This window comes from Sceloporus undulatus, chromosome 1, assembly GCF_019175285.1.
Source record: "Sceloporus undulatus isolate JIND9_A2432 ecotype Alabama chromosome 1, SceUnd_v1.1, whole genome shotgun sequence".
Classification (NCBI taxonomy): Eukaryota; Metazoa; Chordata; class Lepidosauria; order Squamata; family Phrynosomatidae; genus Sceloporus; species Sceloporus undulatus.
In genome coordinates, this window is record NC_056522.1 from 187,414,007 (window position 1) to 187,433,225 (window position 19,219).

General features: G+C 40.2%; 1 protein-coding gene across 1 annotated transcript in view; it reads right to left on the reverse strand.

The window, feature by feature from the left end:
* Window positions 1-7,420: 7,420 nt before the first annotated feature.
* The window catches only part of LOC121925717 (partitioning defective 3 homolog B-like), a 181,044-nt gene continuing 169,245 nt past the window's right edge, over window positions 7,421-19,219 (reverse strand). The window contains exon 5 of the mRNA XM_042458209.1: window positions 7,421-13,035. Coding sequence (XP_042314143.1) covers window positions 12,675-13,035 — 361 coding nt within the window. The 3' untranslated portion in view covers window positions 7,421-12,674. The remainder of the gene's footprint in view (window positions 13,036-19,219) is intronic.

The window sequence follows — 19,219 nt, forward strand, 5'->3', positions numbered from 1 at the left end:
TGGGATAGGAGGTTAGAATTTACACATATTGATGGACTGAAAACAGGAAAATTGGACAAGAACATAATCATAGGAGGAGCAAAGAACAGAGAAATGCTGAGCTTAAGGTGGACAACTAACTACAAGAGAATAGGATTGGAAGGAGAAGGTTTTCTGGGGCTTCCCTCTGTTTTCTTAGTCATTAAACAGTTCTCCACTGAAGGGGACAGAGTGGATTAATACTACAATCTAAATTGATCCCCATAAAGATATTGTCCACCTCTGTTATCGGCCAGCACAGCAACCTTCTTGTCTGGATGGTAATTCATATGGTATGTAAAAGGCATGAGGTATAACTAATGTTCATAGTCTGATTCCCCAATTTGAGAATGGGAGTTATTTTTTCTGAGAGGGTAGGCCCAGATTAAGTAGTGAACTAGTTCCACAAACTGGCCCCTCTTACTGTGCAAGCAGGAGTTATTCTAGGACTAGAGGTGCAAAAACTGAATGAATAAATGAGCAAACGAACGAGTGAACAATTAACAAAGTACAAGAAGCAGAAGGGGGGGACCTTATGTCAACCCATTTTCATCCATTCAGCTTCAGTGAGATTAAACCTGATCCAATGCTTGTTTATTCTGTTACTCTGCTAACACCTGAAATGTCTATGATAATAAAAACAACAATCTATTCCAGCCCAGTAAAAAAGGACACAGAGAAAAAAAATGAAAAGCTAAGCATTTTGAGATGTATGGTATAATTATTACATCCTCAAAGCCACCTAGAAAAGCATGTCATGGGACACAGATGCTGGTCCATAGAGATTATAAAACCAATTCATAGCATGATAATCACAAGCCACCCATTTGCATATTTACTCAGAAGTAAAAGTGAGAAATAGCCCAGTAAAAAACTCATGTTTATGGATCTCATTTTAGAAGCAAGGAGGTCAAGATTACTCAGGAGAAAGCATGGACGACATAGGAAATGAGCATCTACAACCCATCCCTTTGTATGTAACAAGAATGCCAGTATAATAATCCACAAAACCACATTATTATCCACACAAACATTATTTTGTGACCACAGTATTTTGTCCCACCAGCACCCAGCATTGCACAACAAAGGAAACTGAACCAAATAAGCTTAAACTCATGAGTACAAAATAGTTAGGAGGCTCCACACAGCCCACAGTCCCTCCCACCATATTTGATACTTCTCTCAGATCATACACCTAGACAACACACACACACACAAACCCCAAGAAATACTGATTCTTTATTTAGCATGCCCTTGTGTTCTGGATACATATACAGTATTTCATTTGCTACATATGATACAGCATCCTCAGAAACCTACCTTTTTACTTTTTGCCTTTGGTGCAAACATACATAGGCCTGTTACAGACTGCCAAAATAAAGCTGCTTCGGGTCTCTTTGGAGGTATGCTGTTTAAATGATGCACACACCCTAAGAATCCGGAAGCTGCACCAAAGCTGCACTCCGGTGCTTAGGAATGGAGTGTGGCTTTGGTGCGACCTCCGGACTCTTAGGACCCATGCATCATTTAAATAGCATACCTCCAAAGAGACCCGAAGCAGCTTTATTTTGGCAGTCTGTAACAGGCCATAGAATGCCACTGCTTCAAAATTGAACCAAAGGGTTTGAGAGTTACATCTTTAACATGTTACACCCAAACTCCGTACAGTACATGATTATACTATTGTACATTGTTATACTATAGTATTTATGCAAAGGGATCTTGGAGCATTTTTGAGACTAACTGAAAGCAAGAAGCTGGCAGCATGAGCTTTCGTAGACTTGAGACGTCTTCCTCAGATGCATAGGGATGCACTGAGTATCTTGTTACGGATGTTATAGGATAAAACAGAGCATGTCAGGAGGGGGAATGGAAATAAAAAGTCTGCCATGATACATATTTCCGGTTCCCTCTCCCTTTATGAGTGTGTACAGTCGTCATGGATTATGTAATGTTACCTTTAGTTCATAAATAGTAGCTCCAAGACTCACATAGGACATACATTATTATGGAGGCCTTGCTCAAGTAGTTTTACACAACTGTGTGTTATGTGCCTTCAAGTCACCTGTGGACTTATGGTGACTCAATTAATTTCATAGGGATTTCATAGGCAAGGAATACTTAGAGGTGGTTTTGCCAGGTCCTTCCTCTGAAATCTAGCCTATCAGTAATCTCTGGTGGGCTCTCATCCAAGTACCAACCAGTGGTGAGTCTGCTGAACATCCAAGATCAAATGGGATCTGATTCCTTTAGCATATTTATGCCCTTTTACATAACTATTGTGCCCCATATATTATGGGCTCAATGAGAAATTGCTGAGAAAGAACAGGCTGCAGTCTTTGAGGGATGTCACACAAATGGGTTTTGTGCCTGTGTCTTGGCACACCCGAGTTAATTCTCCTCAGTTCTAAGTTTGCAACTAACCTGTAAATATTCAATCCTGTAGCACTGAGAATTTATCTGGTGTTAACCAGCTTATCTTAAACTTACTTTGGGATGGGAAGCAAACTTTCAGAAGGACTAATGGGAAGGAGAAGGCATAGTTACAGTGTGACATGTCACTTCATGGAAGTTACTATAAGCTATTTCGCGGAAAGACTGTACATCCAGGAAATGAGTTCCTGTAATCTGCTGTTTTTTTTCAAAACATACATCTACCTACTTTAAATATAGGCTTATATTTAAGCTGTGCTGGAATGTGGTGCCTTCTAGTCAGACCTGTGTGTTTGCTGTGCACATCCATTAGAGAGTTAAGCCTTGGCCCAATCCCCCTTTATTCCATTGTGAAGGTCTCTTCCTCACCTTAACCATGTGTTGTTTTCTGTTAATGTTAAATACAATGTACTGACCAAAATACCTGAGATAATTAGCTATATTTTGGGCCCTCTCTTCTCCAGATGATTCAGATCTTCAAATGCACACAATGTTTTTGTATCCTTCCCAGTATATATGAAAATATTTTTGTAACATGTTTTCCCTGAAGGCAGTGACAAAATGTAACATATGTTTTATTAAGATATCATGTCATAAATTCTTTTGAGAATAATATTTCCACAAATGGGCAATCCCAGTTTTCTAGAGGACTCAAGACTTTTTCCATCTAAGGGAGAGAAAAAGATAAAATGGTTGGACTAAATTAAAAAAAGAGAGGATGGTTTATAATGGTGTCCCATAGTTTAAGTTGGACCATGATGAAAGTATGTTGCATAGTTAATCCAGCTTGATTTCTTATCAGAGGGTATCCACAGCTAACTGTGCTAATAACTGTACTGATGTTAATTCAGTACCTATCTTCGGGTTTACCAGCCCAATTTGGCATCCAGTGCAGCTGCATGATATAATGGTATTGTAGTACTAAGTTGCCAGCATTCTGCCTTCTAAACTTCTTAGATGCACTATCACCATTTCATGGCTCCTGCCTTTCCCAAATGCAGCGATTCCCTGAGCACACTGGAGTCCAGGGTTCAAGTCTCTGCTCAGCCATGAAACCCACTAGGTGACCTTAAGTAAGTCACATGCTCTTAGCCTCTGAGCAAGACAAGGGCAAACCCCCTCTGAATAAATTGTGTCAATAAAACCCCATGACATGTTCACTTTAGGGTCGCCATAAGTTGGAAATAACTTGAAGGCACACAACAACAATAGCTATACAGTCGGCCCTTCTTATACACGGATTCTTTATACACGGATTCAAGCATACACGGTTTGAAAATGTTCCAAAAAAGTATAAATTTACCTTGATTTTCCATTTTTTATAAGGGACACCATTTTGCTATGTCATTATATTTAATGGGACTTGAGCATACATGGATTTTGTTATACACGGGGGATCTTGGAACCAAACCTCAGTGGATAACAAGGGTCCACTGTACATTGAGAAGTCATTTGGAGTTTTTTAAAAAATTGGATTTAAAAAATCATCTCTCAGTCATTGATATAGCCTATGCTATCTTTCAGTGGCCTAAACCCAACTGTCACAATTCAAGCAGACCCATAAAATTAATGGAAGCTTGACAACTTAACAGCCAGGCAAATTTAACTGATTCAATGGGTCTTCTCTAGTTGAAACTAACAACTTGTTTTAGGTTATTATCTTTTCACATGTGAGCACAGAGAATAAATCATACCAGTTGAATTTAGTCCTTAGGACTGGAGCGTGGCGGTGTGGCTTCTGGCCTCTTAGGACGCATGCAGTATTTAAATAGCATACCACCAAAGCGACCTGAAACAGCTTTATTTTGGCCTGTCTGCACGGGCCCTTAGTTAATAACCTGAAACTTACCTTTAGTGGTTAAATGTTCCATAGAATTCCTATAGACAAGATGGTTCTGTCTTGCATGTTTTTCTAAATCCTGCAAGTTTTTTTTGTGTTGCATTATACTACCAGGATCCAAAACTGTTGGTATCCCCCCCCCTTTTAATAGCAAGGTGCAAAGGCTTAGCTGGTACAGTTTTATCGCTAAAATATTTTCTGATCAGCTTCTTAGCAATTGTGTCTTTTTATTTTTTTAATTTGAGGGCATAGATCTATATGTACAACTGGCAAGGGGAAAAAAAAGACAAACATAAAACCTATGCAAGTTACCTGGAGACGTTATTCTGCCTCTCTTCTCCCCACTTTCTCAGTGCTTTCTTTCTTCTTGTCACCTATGCTCTGGTATAAGACGGTGTTATTCCAGCCTTCTGGATTCTTTAAATTATTCTTCCTTGTTAGGACTAATCAGTGAGTAGGGTGAGTTGTAACAGATCAAAACAAGACAGGGAGATTTATGGCATATTTCTGCCTGCTGTGGGATACCCCTGGCTGAGCTGTACCACTTCAGTATGCAAGTCGGATTAAATGGTCTTCCACTTAAAATACTTAGTAATAATAAAAATGAAGCATAGAGAACCGCAGCATTCCAGGGAGAAGACATTTGTGCTAAAGCCATTAACTCTGACTTGCCAGTTTTCTAGGTATATGGAATATTTTTGTTCTGGCATACTAATAACAGGGTGGGGCCTGGTGACTTTAACAGCTGATGGTACTTTACATTTCCCCTTATCCAGCTGTAGATGAAAATCAGTTCACAAAATAACACACCATCATGTGTGAAAGTGGTACAACTATCCATTTTGCAATGATAACACACAGAGTACTGTATGTTGGAATTAAAATACAGTACAAGCATCAGCCTGCTGGAGAGATCTGAGCTCCCTCCTTTGCCAACAAACCATCTATGTCTCACCTCATGGAGGACTCTGTAGAGACTCATGAAGACTGGGAGGGAGTTACAAAGAACCAAAGGCCTTCTGTGCAGTTTTTACAATATCATAGGATTCAAGCCTCTCTGTTGAGAAAATTCTTGGGGAAAACAAAAGCCAGATTTAAGAGCAGCTTTAAAAAGAAAAAAAAGCACAGTCACCACATTCTTTGTTCTTTAAAGGTTTCTTGTTTCCAGTTCTCTGGATTCATCTGTTTATATCATTAACAGGAAAGGGAGAATTAAAGCATTAAGAGTTTTATCTACCTATGTAGATTTAGCTAAAAGTGCAACATACTTGACAGAAATCCCCTTCAAAACTGCTGTCTACTCAGATTATCATTTAATATGTGCTAAACCCAACTTAATGTTGCCTGCGCCTCGGGTATAAATGTCAAACTCTGTGTATATATGTCCTGGATTTTCCTGAGCACTGAATATGTTTTAATGAATACAGTCACAACCTTGATAGATTTGAAGACCTTCTCATGTTCCCGCATTGAGGTTTCAGCACCATTCAGCTTCTTCATTTAATATTGTAAAGGAGGAAATGCTTTATTCATAGTGGAATTCATAGTGGGAAAATATCTCTTTAGCGGTTGCTACATAGGATTATCTTTTCTTTTTCTCTTCTTTGAAAAAAATCATTTATATATGTTAGTAGTCCCTTTTGTGTGTGTGTGTGTGTGCGCACGTGCGCACACCTCCAGGTTGCTTGTTGACCCATGGTGATCCTCTGGATTTCATAGGGTTTTCTTAGACAATTAATACTTAGAGGTAGTTTTGCCAGTTCCTTCCTCTGAAACAGTGTCTTATGCCAGGCCATAATCTCTCAAAAAGTACCTCTGGCAAAGTTGTGGCCTTTAAACATTGTTTGGAAAGCAGCCTGATTGCCAGGGATGGCCCAATTTGTAGGCCACAGTCAGGGCCAACAATGTCTTTGCTTCTTCCAGGGGTTATTCATACAGTGAATACAATCCTGGTAGAATCTGGGTTGAATCTTTGTTGTTCCCATGCATTTCAATGCATCCAATTAGGTATGGGGGGGGGCTGCCAACAAAACCCATTTAACCAGGGATAATCTATCTGCACCGCCCCCCGCCCCCGAACTTTTCCTAAAAGATTCATATTATTGGCTCTGTGAATAACTGATGCAAATTGGGATAAAACTCTGTATGCCTTGAATGTGTTTCAAATACATCTGCATTGTTGAATCCATCTTTATTTGCAGTGTATGAACAACAGAACTTGTAGAGATGTGGCTCCAATAAATAAAAAAAGGGTGAACAACAAAACCGGAATGGGTGAGATTATTCAGATAGTTGCATCAAAGGAAAAAAAAAAAAAGGGGGGGGGAGATAACTTCCCCAGTCTCCCCTGACACCTTATTTACTAAGTAATATACTGGAGCATAACACTCCACATTGGCTTGCTTCCTCCTCCTTTCTCGTCTTGTGGCACCATCTTTAACAGCTGAGTTTTAATTGGTGTGTGTGTACACAACTAAGCGTACATGGTGGCTGCACATGTTCAGAACATTACCACACCCGCTGATATAGGAGTCTCCTGTCTGCACATCTCGAATTTGGGTTTGAGTACTCCTGCACTTGTACAAGACCCAACATTTTCTATGGTGGCATGGGTGTCCATTGAGAGGAATGCAACTAATCCTCATTCTTTTTTGTAACCCCCCCCCCTCCAAAAAAAGTCTTATTGTTGCTCCAGTGCCAATCTGGCTTTTGCTCCATATTGCAGAACACATTACAGAAATAGCAGAAGGCCATGTACTCTGCCCAAAAGTGAAAGATGTCAGTACAAGGTGTTGAAAGCACCATAAAGGAGGGGAGGGTTGTGAGCACAGCACAAACAGGTGTGTGTGTACATGTATGTGAGGTGTGTCTATCCCTGGAACAACAGTGGTATGTATGCAAATAAAGTAAAATTGTGAAGTTAAATTCATTTCTGAAGGTAATATGTGTGAATTTCTGGCTAAAATTCTGGGTTGTACTATCCTATGCCAATTTTGCACTAATAAATTTTAAACTTACTTGTTTCTCTGTGAAAAGGGGATTGTGGGTCTATCAGTCTGTTCCAGGTAAACAGGGCCCAATGGAGGAGGGATGGAAAAGGAGCAAACTATTACAAGAATGAGTCGGCTGTTGTTCTTAAAGCCTTTATTTTAATGCAAAATAAAATTGTTTTAACATTTATATAGTGATATATAACAAAAACAAGTGAAAAACTCAAATTTGATCTTGTAGTAACAAATGTATTTCCTCCCAAAATAAATTTTCTGAACTTTTAAACATTTCTTCAATGCACACAAATATATATCCGAAAACAAAAGTATAGTCGGGGTGGCAATGTACAAACCAGAGCAACTCTTTATTACAGTTTCAACTACCAAAATCAGTGGGATTAAGTCCAAAATCGTTTGAAATGGCTGGCTTGTGAAATAAAGATTAAAATGTTATATTTAGCATTGAGAAGCAAACACCACTAGACTAAATATAGTGGGACTACTCTCGCAAAAAAGTTATGTTTGTGGGCCTGATCTGGGAGGGTAAATACCCATCTCTTAATTTCCATAAGAAAGATGGAATTCATTCCATCTAAGGAAGGAAGGAAGGAAGGACAGTAAGAAGGCAGTACCACTTTCACATTATAGAAGAACTGGGCAGAAGGTAAAGCTGTTTCTCGTTAATGTTATGAACTGGAATGTGGCTGCTACCGAATGCTGTCTGGAAAGTAGGTTTCCTAGTTCCACTCCCTGGCTTTTAGGTTATTCAAAGAGCCACCTTCTCAACTGTTCTGAATAGTGTTAATTCCCCTCTCTAATGCAGCCTAGCACCAACTGGAGGTTCAGGAAACTGTTGATATTAAATCTTTAATTGCTCATATATGATCCACTTAAAATTTTAAAAAAGCAACTGGAGTTTGATCCAAAGTATACTGATGTTTCCAGTAAGTTTAGTGGGCTTTCAGCCAGGCCCTTATTCCAAATGCAATGCTTAAGCCAACCCAGCACTCACAGAATAACTATCCAAGGCCAGAGTAAGGCACTTGACACCTCTGGTCTGAAACCAATATTGGTAGCCCTGTCTTTCTACTAACCTGGTGACCCCCTCCTCCAGTCTGGCTCCCACTGGCATGCTCTAAACAACCAGGCTTTATAGCTATGCACATCTATGTAAGCTCTGTTTACGTGGCTTACCATGGTTGCCTAAACCTCTTCTCTAGCCATATTGGGGGGTAAAGCTGGAAACAGCCCACAGTGTGGGTAAATTCAGATGACCATGATTTGCAACTTGGTGCTTCTTACTGGTCAATTTCCCCCTACTTCTGGGCAAGGCATTACAAGGTAATTTGGTCATCTATACAAGCTCAGGGCCCTATACCTTTTTACATTCCCATGTACCCTTATTGCTTCCTCCTGACATTTTGAAAAAATTGGAAAAATTAACAAGGGTGCCTGGTAAAGTAGAAAACAGAGGAATTTAGTCCTTAGGTCATGTATACACACTCAGACTAGACATAAAGTCAAACTGGGGCTGTAGTGAAAGATATCTATTTGTCTGGAGTCCCAGAGAGGCATCTCAACTCTTCACAACATGGATGTGCATTCCATGCTGTGGACATGTTCAGGAAGGGTAACAGGTATCCGCCTTGAAACCTGTGATCATTCAAGAAACCAGCATTCACTTAGGAGATTGCTCCTGCTGCATTGGCACGTTTTAAAAATATAAACAAGGTCAAGACATTGTAGAATACAAAAGGACCTTTCCTGAGCCAAAACTTTTCCACACATACAGGTTCATCGGAAGAGGGAGCAGCTCACAATTCATCTTGTGTGTATGTGTGTTTGTGTGTGCTTCAATCTATCAACTAAGCATCTTGTGATATATATGTGCACTACACATTTGCTTGCAATATAGTGCTGATATAGTTTGTTTGACATTATTGAAGAGAAGCACACACTCTCCCACTCTCTTTACACACACAACCACATACACTGAGTCAATTAAAGCAGTCAAGTGCTTTCCAGCCCCACATTCAGGATCTTGGCACTTTGGAGTAATGAGGAGAAATTCTGTCCCAAGAGGGGTCAAGGGTTTTTACCCCTCCACAGCTATCTGTAGTGTATAAAGCACCTGTATAAACTGAGTTGCATCTATGGTGGGGAGGGAGGAAGTCTCCTACTGTTCTAAAAACAGAACTACTGTTTAATAAACCATTGGCTAAGATTAATGGTTGAAAAGGTCTCCGTTTGACCTTCCTTGCCCTACCAAATGGTGCCACTGCAGCCAACGGGAATTTTAGAAGGCATTTCAGGTTACATAGAAACAACTGAGCATTGCACATCAAAGGCCGTAAATAACCTAGACAGGTTCAAGCCATTCAATCTGGATGCATCCCTTGCTTCTGAAATGCTGTCAGTTATCCTTGTAAACTGAAATAAAATGGCACAAGAAAGGGTTAGGAGGCAACACAAGGCAAGAAGCTTGTTTTCCAAAACTCCTTTTAAATCAGATCAAGCTAGATTAACCCAGTGTTACTGATATGTGTTTCTTTTAATGAAGAGTTGTAATGTATAGTTAGAGTCCATTTACACAAAAGTAGTGGGTATTTTTACTATCTCTACTATCTTTTACTCTTTTGACCCTTTCTGCCCCATTGTACAGCTGCCAAGCCTTTGTTCATCTCAAAATCCTACAGTTTATGTGGTCTATCCCACAGAGGCCATAGGCGTAAGAGTTGCACTCTACAGGGAGTTGTGAAAGTGTTTTTGATTTGATTCCTATGTCTATCTGCTTCTTATTCAAAGTTTAGGGACTTCCCAATAATTGTTTGCCTGTATGCATCTGAGGCCAATTTCCAAATCCAAAAGCAAGGCATAAGATGATGTAGGAGAGCTGAAGTACTGGGAACAGGCCCAGAGGCTTTCTTAAATGACCCTGGCTTGGTAGGAAGGCAACTTGGCTGTGACACCCTTGCAATCTACTTGACTAAGAAATGCCAAACACTGGCCACTCAGTGTGGGCTAAGGATTGAGTTCTGAGTAAAGTCCACTGTTTGCAAGTAAATTATAAACACAGGAAAAGCCCAACATAGTTTGACGTAACAAAGAAGACAGGAGGAAAACACTCTTTACATGCTATTTTCAAAACGTGCTGCACATGTTACAAGAAGGAACTGAAATTAGATCAAAAAGTTTTAAAAAAATGAAAGAAAAGAAAAGAAAAAAGAAAGTAAAACCCAGTATGAAAAGAAGGCTTTGAATGACTTCATCATGATTGACTGGGAAATGTACCACAGACCAGGAATCACCAAATACCACTTTTCAAAGTGGATTTGACTGTAGGCACCAATAACTGCATTTTATGTTAAAATTGCTCTTATTCTTTTATATTTGTATACTGAAGAGACTTTATGTAATAAAATATTATTTTTAAAATGTCACCGTTTTCTTTCTAAACTGTAGTGGTTCATCTCAATTCAAGGAGTACGCAACTTGCCATTCACTTCAGACTAAGCTCATACAATGTACACTAACATGATAGCACTGGGAGGTCACAAGAATCAGTGGCTCGCTTAATACAAACAAGATGCAAATCAATACAGTTAATGTGAAATAGCAACATATACTCACACTTACTTGCAGCTCATTTCTAGCTACTCATTCACAGCCACCTGAAATTAAATTCATATACTAGAAATAGTCATTGGCTTTGATATGGCTAATATCTCTATTTTACATTAGGGTGAATTTTTGTTTAGAAATAAATAATCAAGGAATAATTATGTGGATAAGTCAGTTCTTGGTGTCTTTTCTCTCAAAATTAATCACAGAAGCATATATGGTATTTCCAGTCACTGAGTGTTTCTTACTCCTGTTTAGCAATGTATATGACATTCAGATCTACTGAAGGATATGGCATGCAACCTTGGATTCAAAACCCACTAATCATTACTTGGGGACTTTGAATCTGAGGCTGCAAGTTTTGTTAAAATTCAATTACTTACCTGAATATTAATGCTCAGGACAACAATGCTGGGCCTGTGGATTCTATACAAAACCGTTGAATCTTTCATGGGCACTAAAGGAGCTGACACTTTGAAATGCAGCAACGCAAATTTGTGTGCGTGATAGATTCACTATGCGCCATGTCTCCTGAGGCCACCCGGTATAATGAAGCCATTTCAGAAAGGGTAAATGATAAATGGCTGTGCCTGGTAGATGACCCCTCAGTACGATATATAATAATTATGAGATGACCTGTGTAATGAATCCTGTTAATTTGCTGCATACCAAAAGAAAACCAACAGATCATTTCCGTGGCCAGGCCCAAGGTCTTTCCCTCACAGAAAAATGGGCTAAAACAGAGGCTTTAAATGTCTCTGAAACTGAAATCTGAGGAATTAAAAAGATATGCTGAAATTGTTCAAAATGCCTAACTGAGCAAGGTTTCAGAAGCCTCATTAGCCTTGGTGGCAAATACAGTCCTATAGTGTTGAAAGGACCCCCTCCTACTCTTCCTAGTAACCTGTGAGAGATTTCTCTCCCTTCCTCCCAGAACCCTATAATGCCCAGCTCCCATCTGAGTAGAACCGTGGCCCATTATCAGGAAAGGAGAGGTTGGATATTGGGCTTTTTAATATTTTCTTCCTGGAGCCTTCACAATAAAACACCACAGGACATTGGCATCCACTACAGGGTTACAATTTTCCTCCTCCATTTGTCCATTTGTATTTTTTGATATTAGAAAACTGAAGCAGGAAGAGAGAGAGAGCATGAATCTTGATATGTGACCAATAAAGAAGAACAAACAGAAAATCTAACAAACCCAAGGGAACTAAAAAGATGACTGAGAAAATTAAAATGAGTGCAAAGTACAATATTTCTGATATCATGACAACAAAGTAAGTTGCAGTTCACCCCATAAAGGGAATGCATCAAAGCCCCTTGTTAACTTGGACCCTGCAAGTTGGAGATTCTCCACTTGGAAAAGGTCTGCATAAGGAAGGACCTGCTGTATACTAAGTACGTTACACTGATTAGATGCCACTTCTGAAACCTTTTTCAAAACAAAGACTCCTCAGATATGTGCTTGTGACAGCTGCAAACAGCCCTGAATGGCACTTTGTGGTGTGCTTTGAAATTCCACATATTCTTCATTGACCACCTTCTACATAGAAGCCATCTTTTTGTTAAAAAAATATCTCTGATACATTGCTACCTACAAGTCATGTACCATTTTGTACGAGCATGTAATACATTTAGGAATATATCCCAGGTGCTGATTGGCCACGGTTAAAGGACGTCTCCCCTGCAGTAGACAAGCTCGGCAAGGCCAGCTGAGGAATGATGTCAATTTTCTTCTTATAAGATGCCAAAGAGAGTTCAGCTTTAAGCTATACAGCTGCAGTCATGGGGTCCTTTTGCCGTGGATCTTGATGCTTATATTGGTAGTGACCAGGACCAGCTGGACGGGGCCCCACTCTGCCCATTTCGCTGTAAGGCAGAACCCTGTGGCCCTGAGGAGGTGATGGGGGTACATCTTGGCGGAGGGGTCCTTTATGCTGGGCCACTGGTTTTGTTGGGTAATACTGAGGGTACCATAACTCTGTTGCCCTTGGGCCATCATGTGGATGGAGGTAGCTCCCTTTGGAAGGATGAACGGCAGGCTGGCCTCCTTGAAAGTAAGGAAGATCTCGCTCTTTGTATGGTACCCGTAGTCCCGTTATGTACTCCACTGGTTCTACAGGTCCATGCCTGGGAAAGGAAATATATATTTTTAAAAGGATGTGTATGTGTACAACTGTAAATAGAATTCTTAGCATCATTTTCACTTAAAGTTATCAATTTGTCTGGGACCAGAAATGCTACCCTCCTGTAGCAACTGACCCATGCTAGTCAAAAGAGAATAAAGGCTTCCCCAGCCTCATGCTGCTCGACAGGCAAAACACAGAAGATGTCAGGCGGAAAGGTCCAGCACACATGGCAGCTCCTTGACAAAGAGACACCACTGCAGAACTACTCACGATCCCTCAGCAATAATGAAAACAAAGGCCCCTTCTGTGGTATGCCTCTGACTGTGTTTTATCTGGTTTGAGGATAAACAGATGAGTTTGGTCTGCATCCCCAGCAAACCTCCCAAGGCTTCCCATACACCAATATTCACACCTCAGAGCTGTTTGGCCAATTTTCTTGTCTCAAACATGTCGGTCCATAAAACTCTCTTAAGCCCTATAGTTGGAAAGAAAGCCTGGAACTCTCAGAAGGAAACATGAAGGAAATACAGTATCTGTGTTTAGTGGGGCCAGCTGCCAAGAAGGTTTCAGGACACACACCCAGACACTTCCTACACACACACACATAAAGGAGAGAAGGAAAGCTGGAGTAACTCTGTAACTTGTCTGCGTCAAAAGGTATTTGACAAGCTCCAATGCACATGGAAAAAGGCAACATGTGTGACAGTGTAATGTCAGGGGGCCTGATTATGGAGTCATTTCTGTAGTTTTCTCTGTCTTAATTCTAGGATTTACATTAATGAGGGATTCTCTCCTAATAAGGATAAAGCCAGGATAAGTGTTACATGGAATAAATAACTGCTGTATGTAGATGTCAACTCAGAAGCCACAAAAACTCAAAGAGATTAGAGGTTATTCTCTTTAGATTAAAATATTTCCTTGGTTACAGAAACAATGCTGGAGAAAATGGCTGACTGCAACATTTTTGTGAGACGCAAAAATAGAAACTGTGATTTGAGAAGGTCTTGGTGCAAAGTTGGTTCAGACTAAAAGCTGCCGTGCAGCACATCCATGCATATGTTCTGCAAATACATGCTCGACCTCTATGGATTTTAAAAAAAAGTTTTATTTTTTGAAATAAATGCTGGATCTGTGCAATTACACTCCTTTTCCTAACTTCCATAAATTTGATCCAGCTTGCAAGAGAAAAGAGTGGAGTCTTGGGGAAAAGCCAGGGTTAGTTTCTGCTTAAAAAAAAAAATCTAGGTGCATGGCTGCTCAGATGTAACAACAACAATTCACTACATGCAAGTCTGGTAACAAGACTTGGATAATGATGAAAGAGAGGCAGGACTTTGGCTAGGGTGACAGCTCAGTGTTTTCATTCAGACTAATTGTGGAAAGACTTGCACTGTTAAAAGTGGGGTAGAAGATTAATACACAGAGGAAGTAGAGTACAAACGTCTCATTCCTTGAGTCACAATGATTATTGAAAACAAAACAGAATCAAATACAGATCTTGCACTTTGGGACACACCTTTTAATCACTTTTGTAGGAATTTACCTTTGTTAGGCTGCGTCTAGATGCAACCTTTCACATTCCTGATATAAAATTCAGGTAAAAGCATGGGAAAAGCTTCCAGGGCAACCCTAAACTCACTGTGAGAACCCTGCTTGTCCCTGTCTCTCCACACTGGTGAGATCAGTGCAAGTTGTGGGTTGTTGGGTGGTGTGATGGGGGAGGGGGCAGCGGACATAGGGACTGTGAGAATCAAGGATTCTGCATGCAACTTTTTGTAGCCACTGATATAGCATTCTCTGAATCCAGAGCTGCTGCCACACTGCAGCCTGATACCACTTTAACTGCCAGTGACTCAGTGCTATGGAAACCTGGGATTTGTAGTTTATTGCGGCACCAGAGTTCTCTGACAGAGAAGGCTAAACATGGCGATTAAAGTGATGTCAGACTGCATTAATTCTGCGGAGTATATGCAACCCAATATGTTAACCACCACTATATCTAGTGAAGGTGAACGATATAGTTCAGATCTGGCATGGTGTGCAAAGAAATTGTTCTTTTTTGTTCAGCTAGAAATCTCCCACCATTCAGCTTCCCTGGATGATCCTGGGTTCTACTGTAAGGAAATGGAGAAAAATGTTACTTACACCTGAGAATCATTTGGGCTGCAGACCATCAAGGCTGTTTTTGCAGAATCACAGCCCCTTCTGGACTACTCCCCAGAGAGAGAAAAATGGGGGCAAATTGGTGTCCTTGGAAGCAATTCCCCCCCATTCCCCCCTTTAGAAAACCAGAATTTAATTTCTATTCACTTCTGGTTATGTATCCTACTCCCACATTTCTTCATGGGAAGCAGTGTGGTTCTTAGATAGGCTGGGAGGTCGGAAACCAGCCTCTGGAGCTTGCCAGCTTCTGCTCTACACAACACCTCATTTCTTATAATAAACACCTTCCTCATCCCCTCTCTACTTACATTTTTTTTGCTAAACTCAGAAGTGCCAAATAGAACGTTTTCTCAGCCCACTGTTTCATTTCCTTGCCCCATTCTGTTTGTGCACCTCTACAAGTAAAAAAATAAATCTTTTTTGAGATGTGGAAATGACATTCCCTAAGCTATCAAGGGAGGGAGCTGTGTGAGTTGTGATAAAAGGCATCCGGATTAGGCACCATTTAACCCTGATTGTCCATGTTCCTCCCTGGAGCCTCAATGAGGTTTACACACATTCTTGGATGAGCAGGACAAGTGTTGGGAGTGTTCGGGTAACTGGTGGGTGGGACTGGAGACAGCCAGTGCATAGGCTTCTATCCAGTTTGTGTCTTAGGACTGGATCATGGTTTTGGCACGGCTTCCAGACTCTTAGGACGCATGCATCATTTAAACAGCATACCTCCAAACTGAGCTTTCCTCCAGCTGGCCTAATGTTATTAAGACTCTTGTGTAGAGGATAACCCAATAACAACTAAGTGGTAGAAGTACAACAAAAAGAGAAAGGCTAGGACAAACAAACAAACACACATTCTGCAAAAAATCTGTGGAGTCAGATTGCAGATTGATCTGATTCAGTTTGTGGTCTCCTATCATCAATATGTGTCTGCTGATGTCAAAAGTATACGCCACCCTTTTCTCTATAGCTCCTGCAGTGTCTTACACTGGAAGTAGGGGAAAGGCTAAAAGTTCCACCTTCAAGCTCCAGTTCAGCCATGAATAAAGGAACAGATTTTACTTGAGATGCCCGAGACTGTTTCCCTCACAGAGCCAGGAAGGCTGCAAATAACAATGGATGCCTGCCCTTGAGCCTATGGAGGGCAAAGTCTCAAAATGGTATCAGTTGGTTAGTTCAGAGAACCATCAGCCTGGTATTCAGAATATCAGAGGGAGGCACATCATTTTATTACTTAACACCTCAGTGGTTTTATTCATACACTGTCAAAGGGGGGATGAGATTGGCTCCATCAGTGGAGCTAATGTGCTCTTAGTCAAGATGAATCCATCCAATTGTCTCTTAACATAACCCTTGAGGAAGACTCGAAAAAGAAGCTCGGTCATCACAGAAAAATGGGTCTAAATTTCCAAATGACTGTGTTGCAGCTATAATCAAAGCAATTTTTCAGAGCCCCACAGAAAAGCCAAGCAAGAAAAGTTAACAATGAGATTGAAAAATCTTGATGCATTCTACACTTGGCCACAACTTCTATGGTTAGTCTTTCTTCCCCATTTAAATCCTAGCATAACTCCATCATGCCTGAGCCCACAAGCAGATGAACAGCCCTTCTTCCATCCCAAATGCCCCTGCCTTAGAGGGAGAGAAGAAGAGGCAGGCACAGCTCCATCATGCTTACACTGAAAAGATGAAAGGCCCTCCCTGCATCCCAACTGCCTCTGTCTTGGCCTTGTAGAAAGAGAAGAAGAGGCTGGTTTTAATCCCCTCTGCCACTGCCATCCTCTTTTCCTTTTGTGATGTCTTAATTAAATAATAAGACGAAGAGCAGGGAAATGTCAAATTAACAATTTGTAACTCACTCTGAAAGCCTTTGCAGCTGAAGAGTGGGGTATAAATACTCTAAATAAATAAATAAAGCTGTTGACGGCAAGCCATAGACATATGATCAGTATAGTTGGGAGAGTTCCCATGTAATACCTGTAAAACAAATATCAGGTGATGATGGAAGGGCATCATAATAGCGGATCTTCCCACCAGGATCTGAAACAGCTACTGTGTATACTCATGTATAAGTCTAGAAATTTAGGTTAAAAAAGTGACCCAAAAAGCAAGAGTTTAATCTGCCCTGGAAGCACTTGACCCCCTTCTACTTTCTCATCCATCTAGCCTTTAGTATAAGTACAAACAGTTATGCCTACTGGAATTTTGTAAGTTCTATGGCATTGTTTTCCTTTGTTTCATCCTTTACATTCTTCATTACACCCCCTACGTTTTACCCTCCACTTGTCCATGGGTCATATCAAAAGCTATAATTTTGGCCCCAAAACCTGCCTTCGACTTACATATAACGTTGACTTATAGTCAAGTATATACAGTAAGTAGCATCCAGGGCCTTAAGATAAACACAACTGGTTCAAGGCCTAAAGACTAATAATTGTAAGCACACTTTAGTGCTGAGAGGGACCTGTTTCATTTGAGAAGACAGACACAGTACTGGGCCATAAATTTTCCCAGCAATGTGTGTGAAAAACAATTTTATTCCATCAAGCCAAACTGTTAAATACAGTGGGCCCTTCATATCTGCTGGGGCTTGGTTCCAAGACTCCCATGGATAACAAAATCCATGGATGCTCAAGTTCCATTATATACAGTGGCATAGTACAATGGTGTGCCTTATATAAAATAGCAAAATCAATATATATATATTTGAATATTTTCAAGATGTGGATGGTTGCATCTGTGGATAAGGAATCCATGGATAAAGAGAGCTGACTATAATATCAATATCAGAGGCATAGAAATATGCAAAAATTATTTTTAATCAGTTTATTAGTTTATTAAGAGCCATAAACTGTAGATTCATAATTATTCCCCCCTCCAAAATCTAATTGCTCTCATATTTATCATAGTTTATTGGGCCAAGAAATAACATTATGCTTTTATTCTCTTTATTCTTTTCCTCATCATGCCTTAATTCTAAACTCCAGTAATTTGTTAAAACTAGAGTTTCCTATTACATTCGAACTAGGAAATGGTGCTTCACTCTTCAACTGAAACCAAGATCTCAAACCACTTCATATCTTGGTTTGCAGTCTGTGACTAATTTCCAGAAGTGTGGTGCAGGCATGGTGCTTGCTTTTGGTTGAACAAATCATGTTTTACTAGACTGAGATGGCAGTGTCTGTACTGGTCTGTAGTTAGGTAGCCAATCTGGAGTTATCAAGCTATAGTATTTCCTTATTATTTTACACATCAGTATAAAGCAGCTGTCAATGGTCTAATCTGCACCATAGAAATAACTGTCATTGCTCAATACTATATATGGAATTCTGGGATTTGTAGTCTGTTGTGGCACCAAAGCTCTCTGACAGAGAAGGCTAGACATCTTAGAAAACTATAAATCTCAGGATTTCATAGCATTGAGCCATGGCACTGAAAGTGGCATCAAACAGCTTATTTCTGCAGTGCAGATTAGATATGAGAGACCAGGGCTTGAATCCCCACTTGTCCATAGAAACCCACTCAGTGACCCTGGGCAAGTCACTCTCTCTCAGGCCTAACTGAAGACAATGGTAAGCTTCCTCTGAAGAAATCCTGCTAAGAAAACACTGCAATAGATTCACTTTAGGGTTGCCATAAGTCATAAATGGTTTGAACACATACAACAACAGCAACAACAAACCAGGCTTGTGTTTTGTAGATGCCATCTTCTCAAATGAAAATGTACATCATTGATATAGTTGTTGTATGTCTTCAAGTCATTTCTGACTTATGGCAACTCAACAAATCTATCATGGGGTTTTCTTGGCAAGATTTGTTCAGAGGAAGTTTGTCATTGCCATCTTCTGAGACAGAGAGAGTGTGACTTGCCCAAGGTCCCCCAGTGGATTTCATGGCCAATTGAACCCTGGTTTGCAGTCATAGTCCAATACTCAAACCATTACTCCACACTATTTTTTAAAATATTGTTCTAACTTTAGCCCACTATATTCGAAAGACAAGTCTAATTAGTTACAGTATGTTCC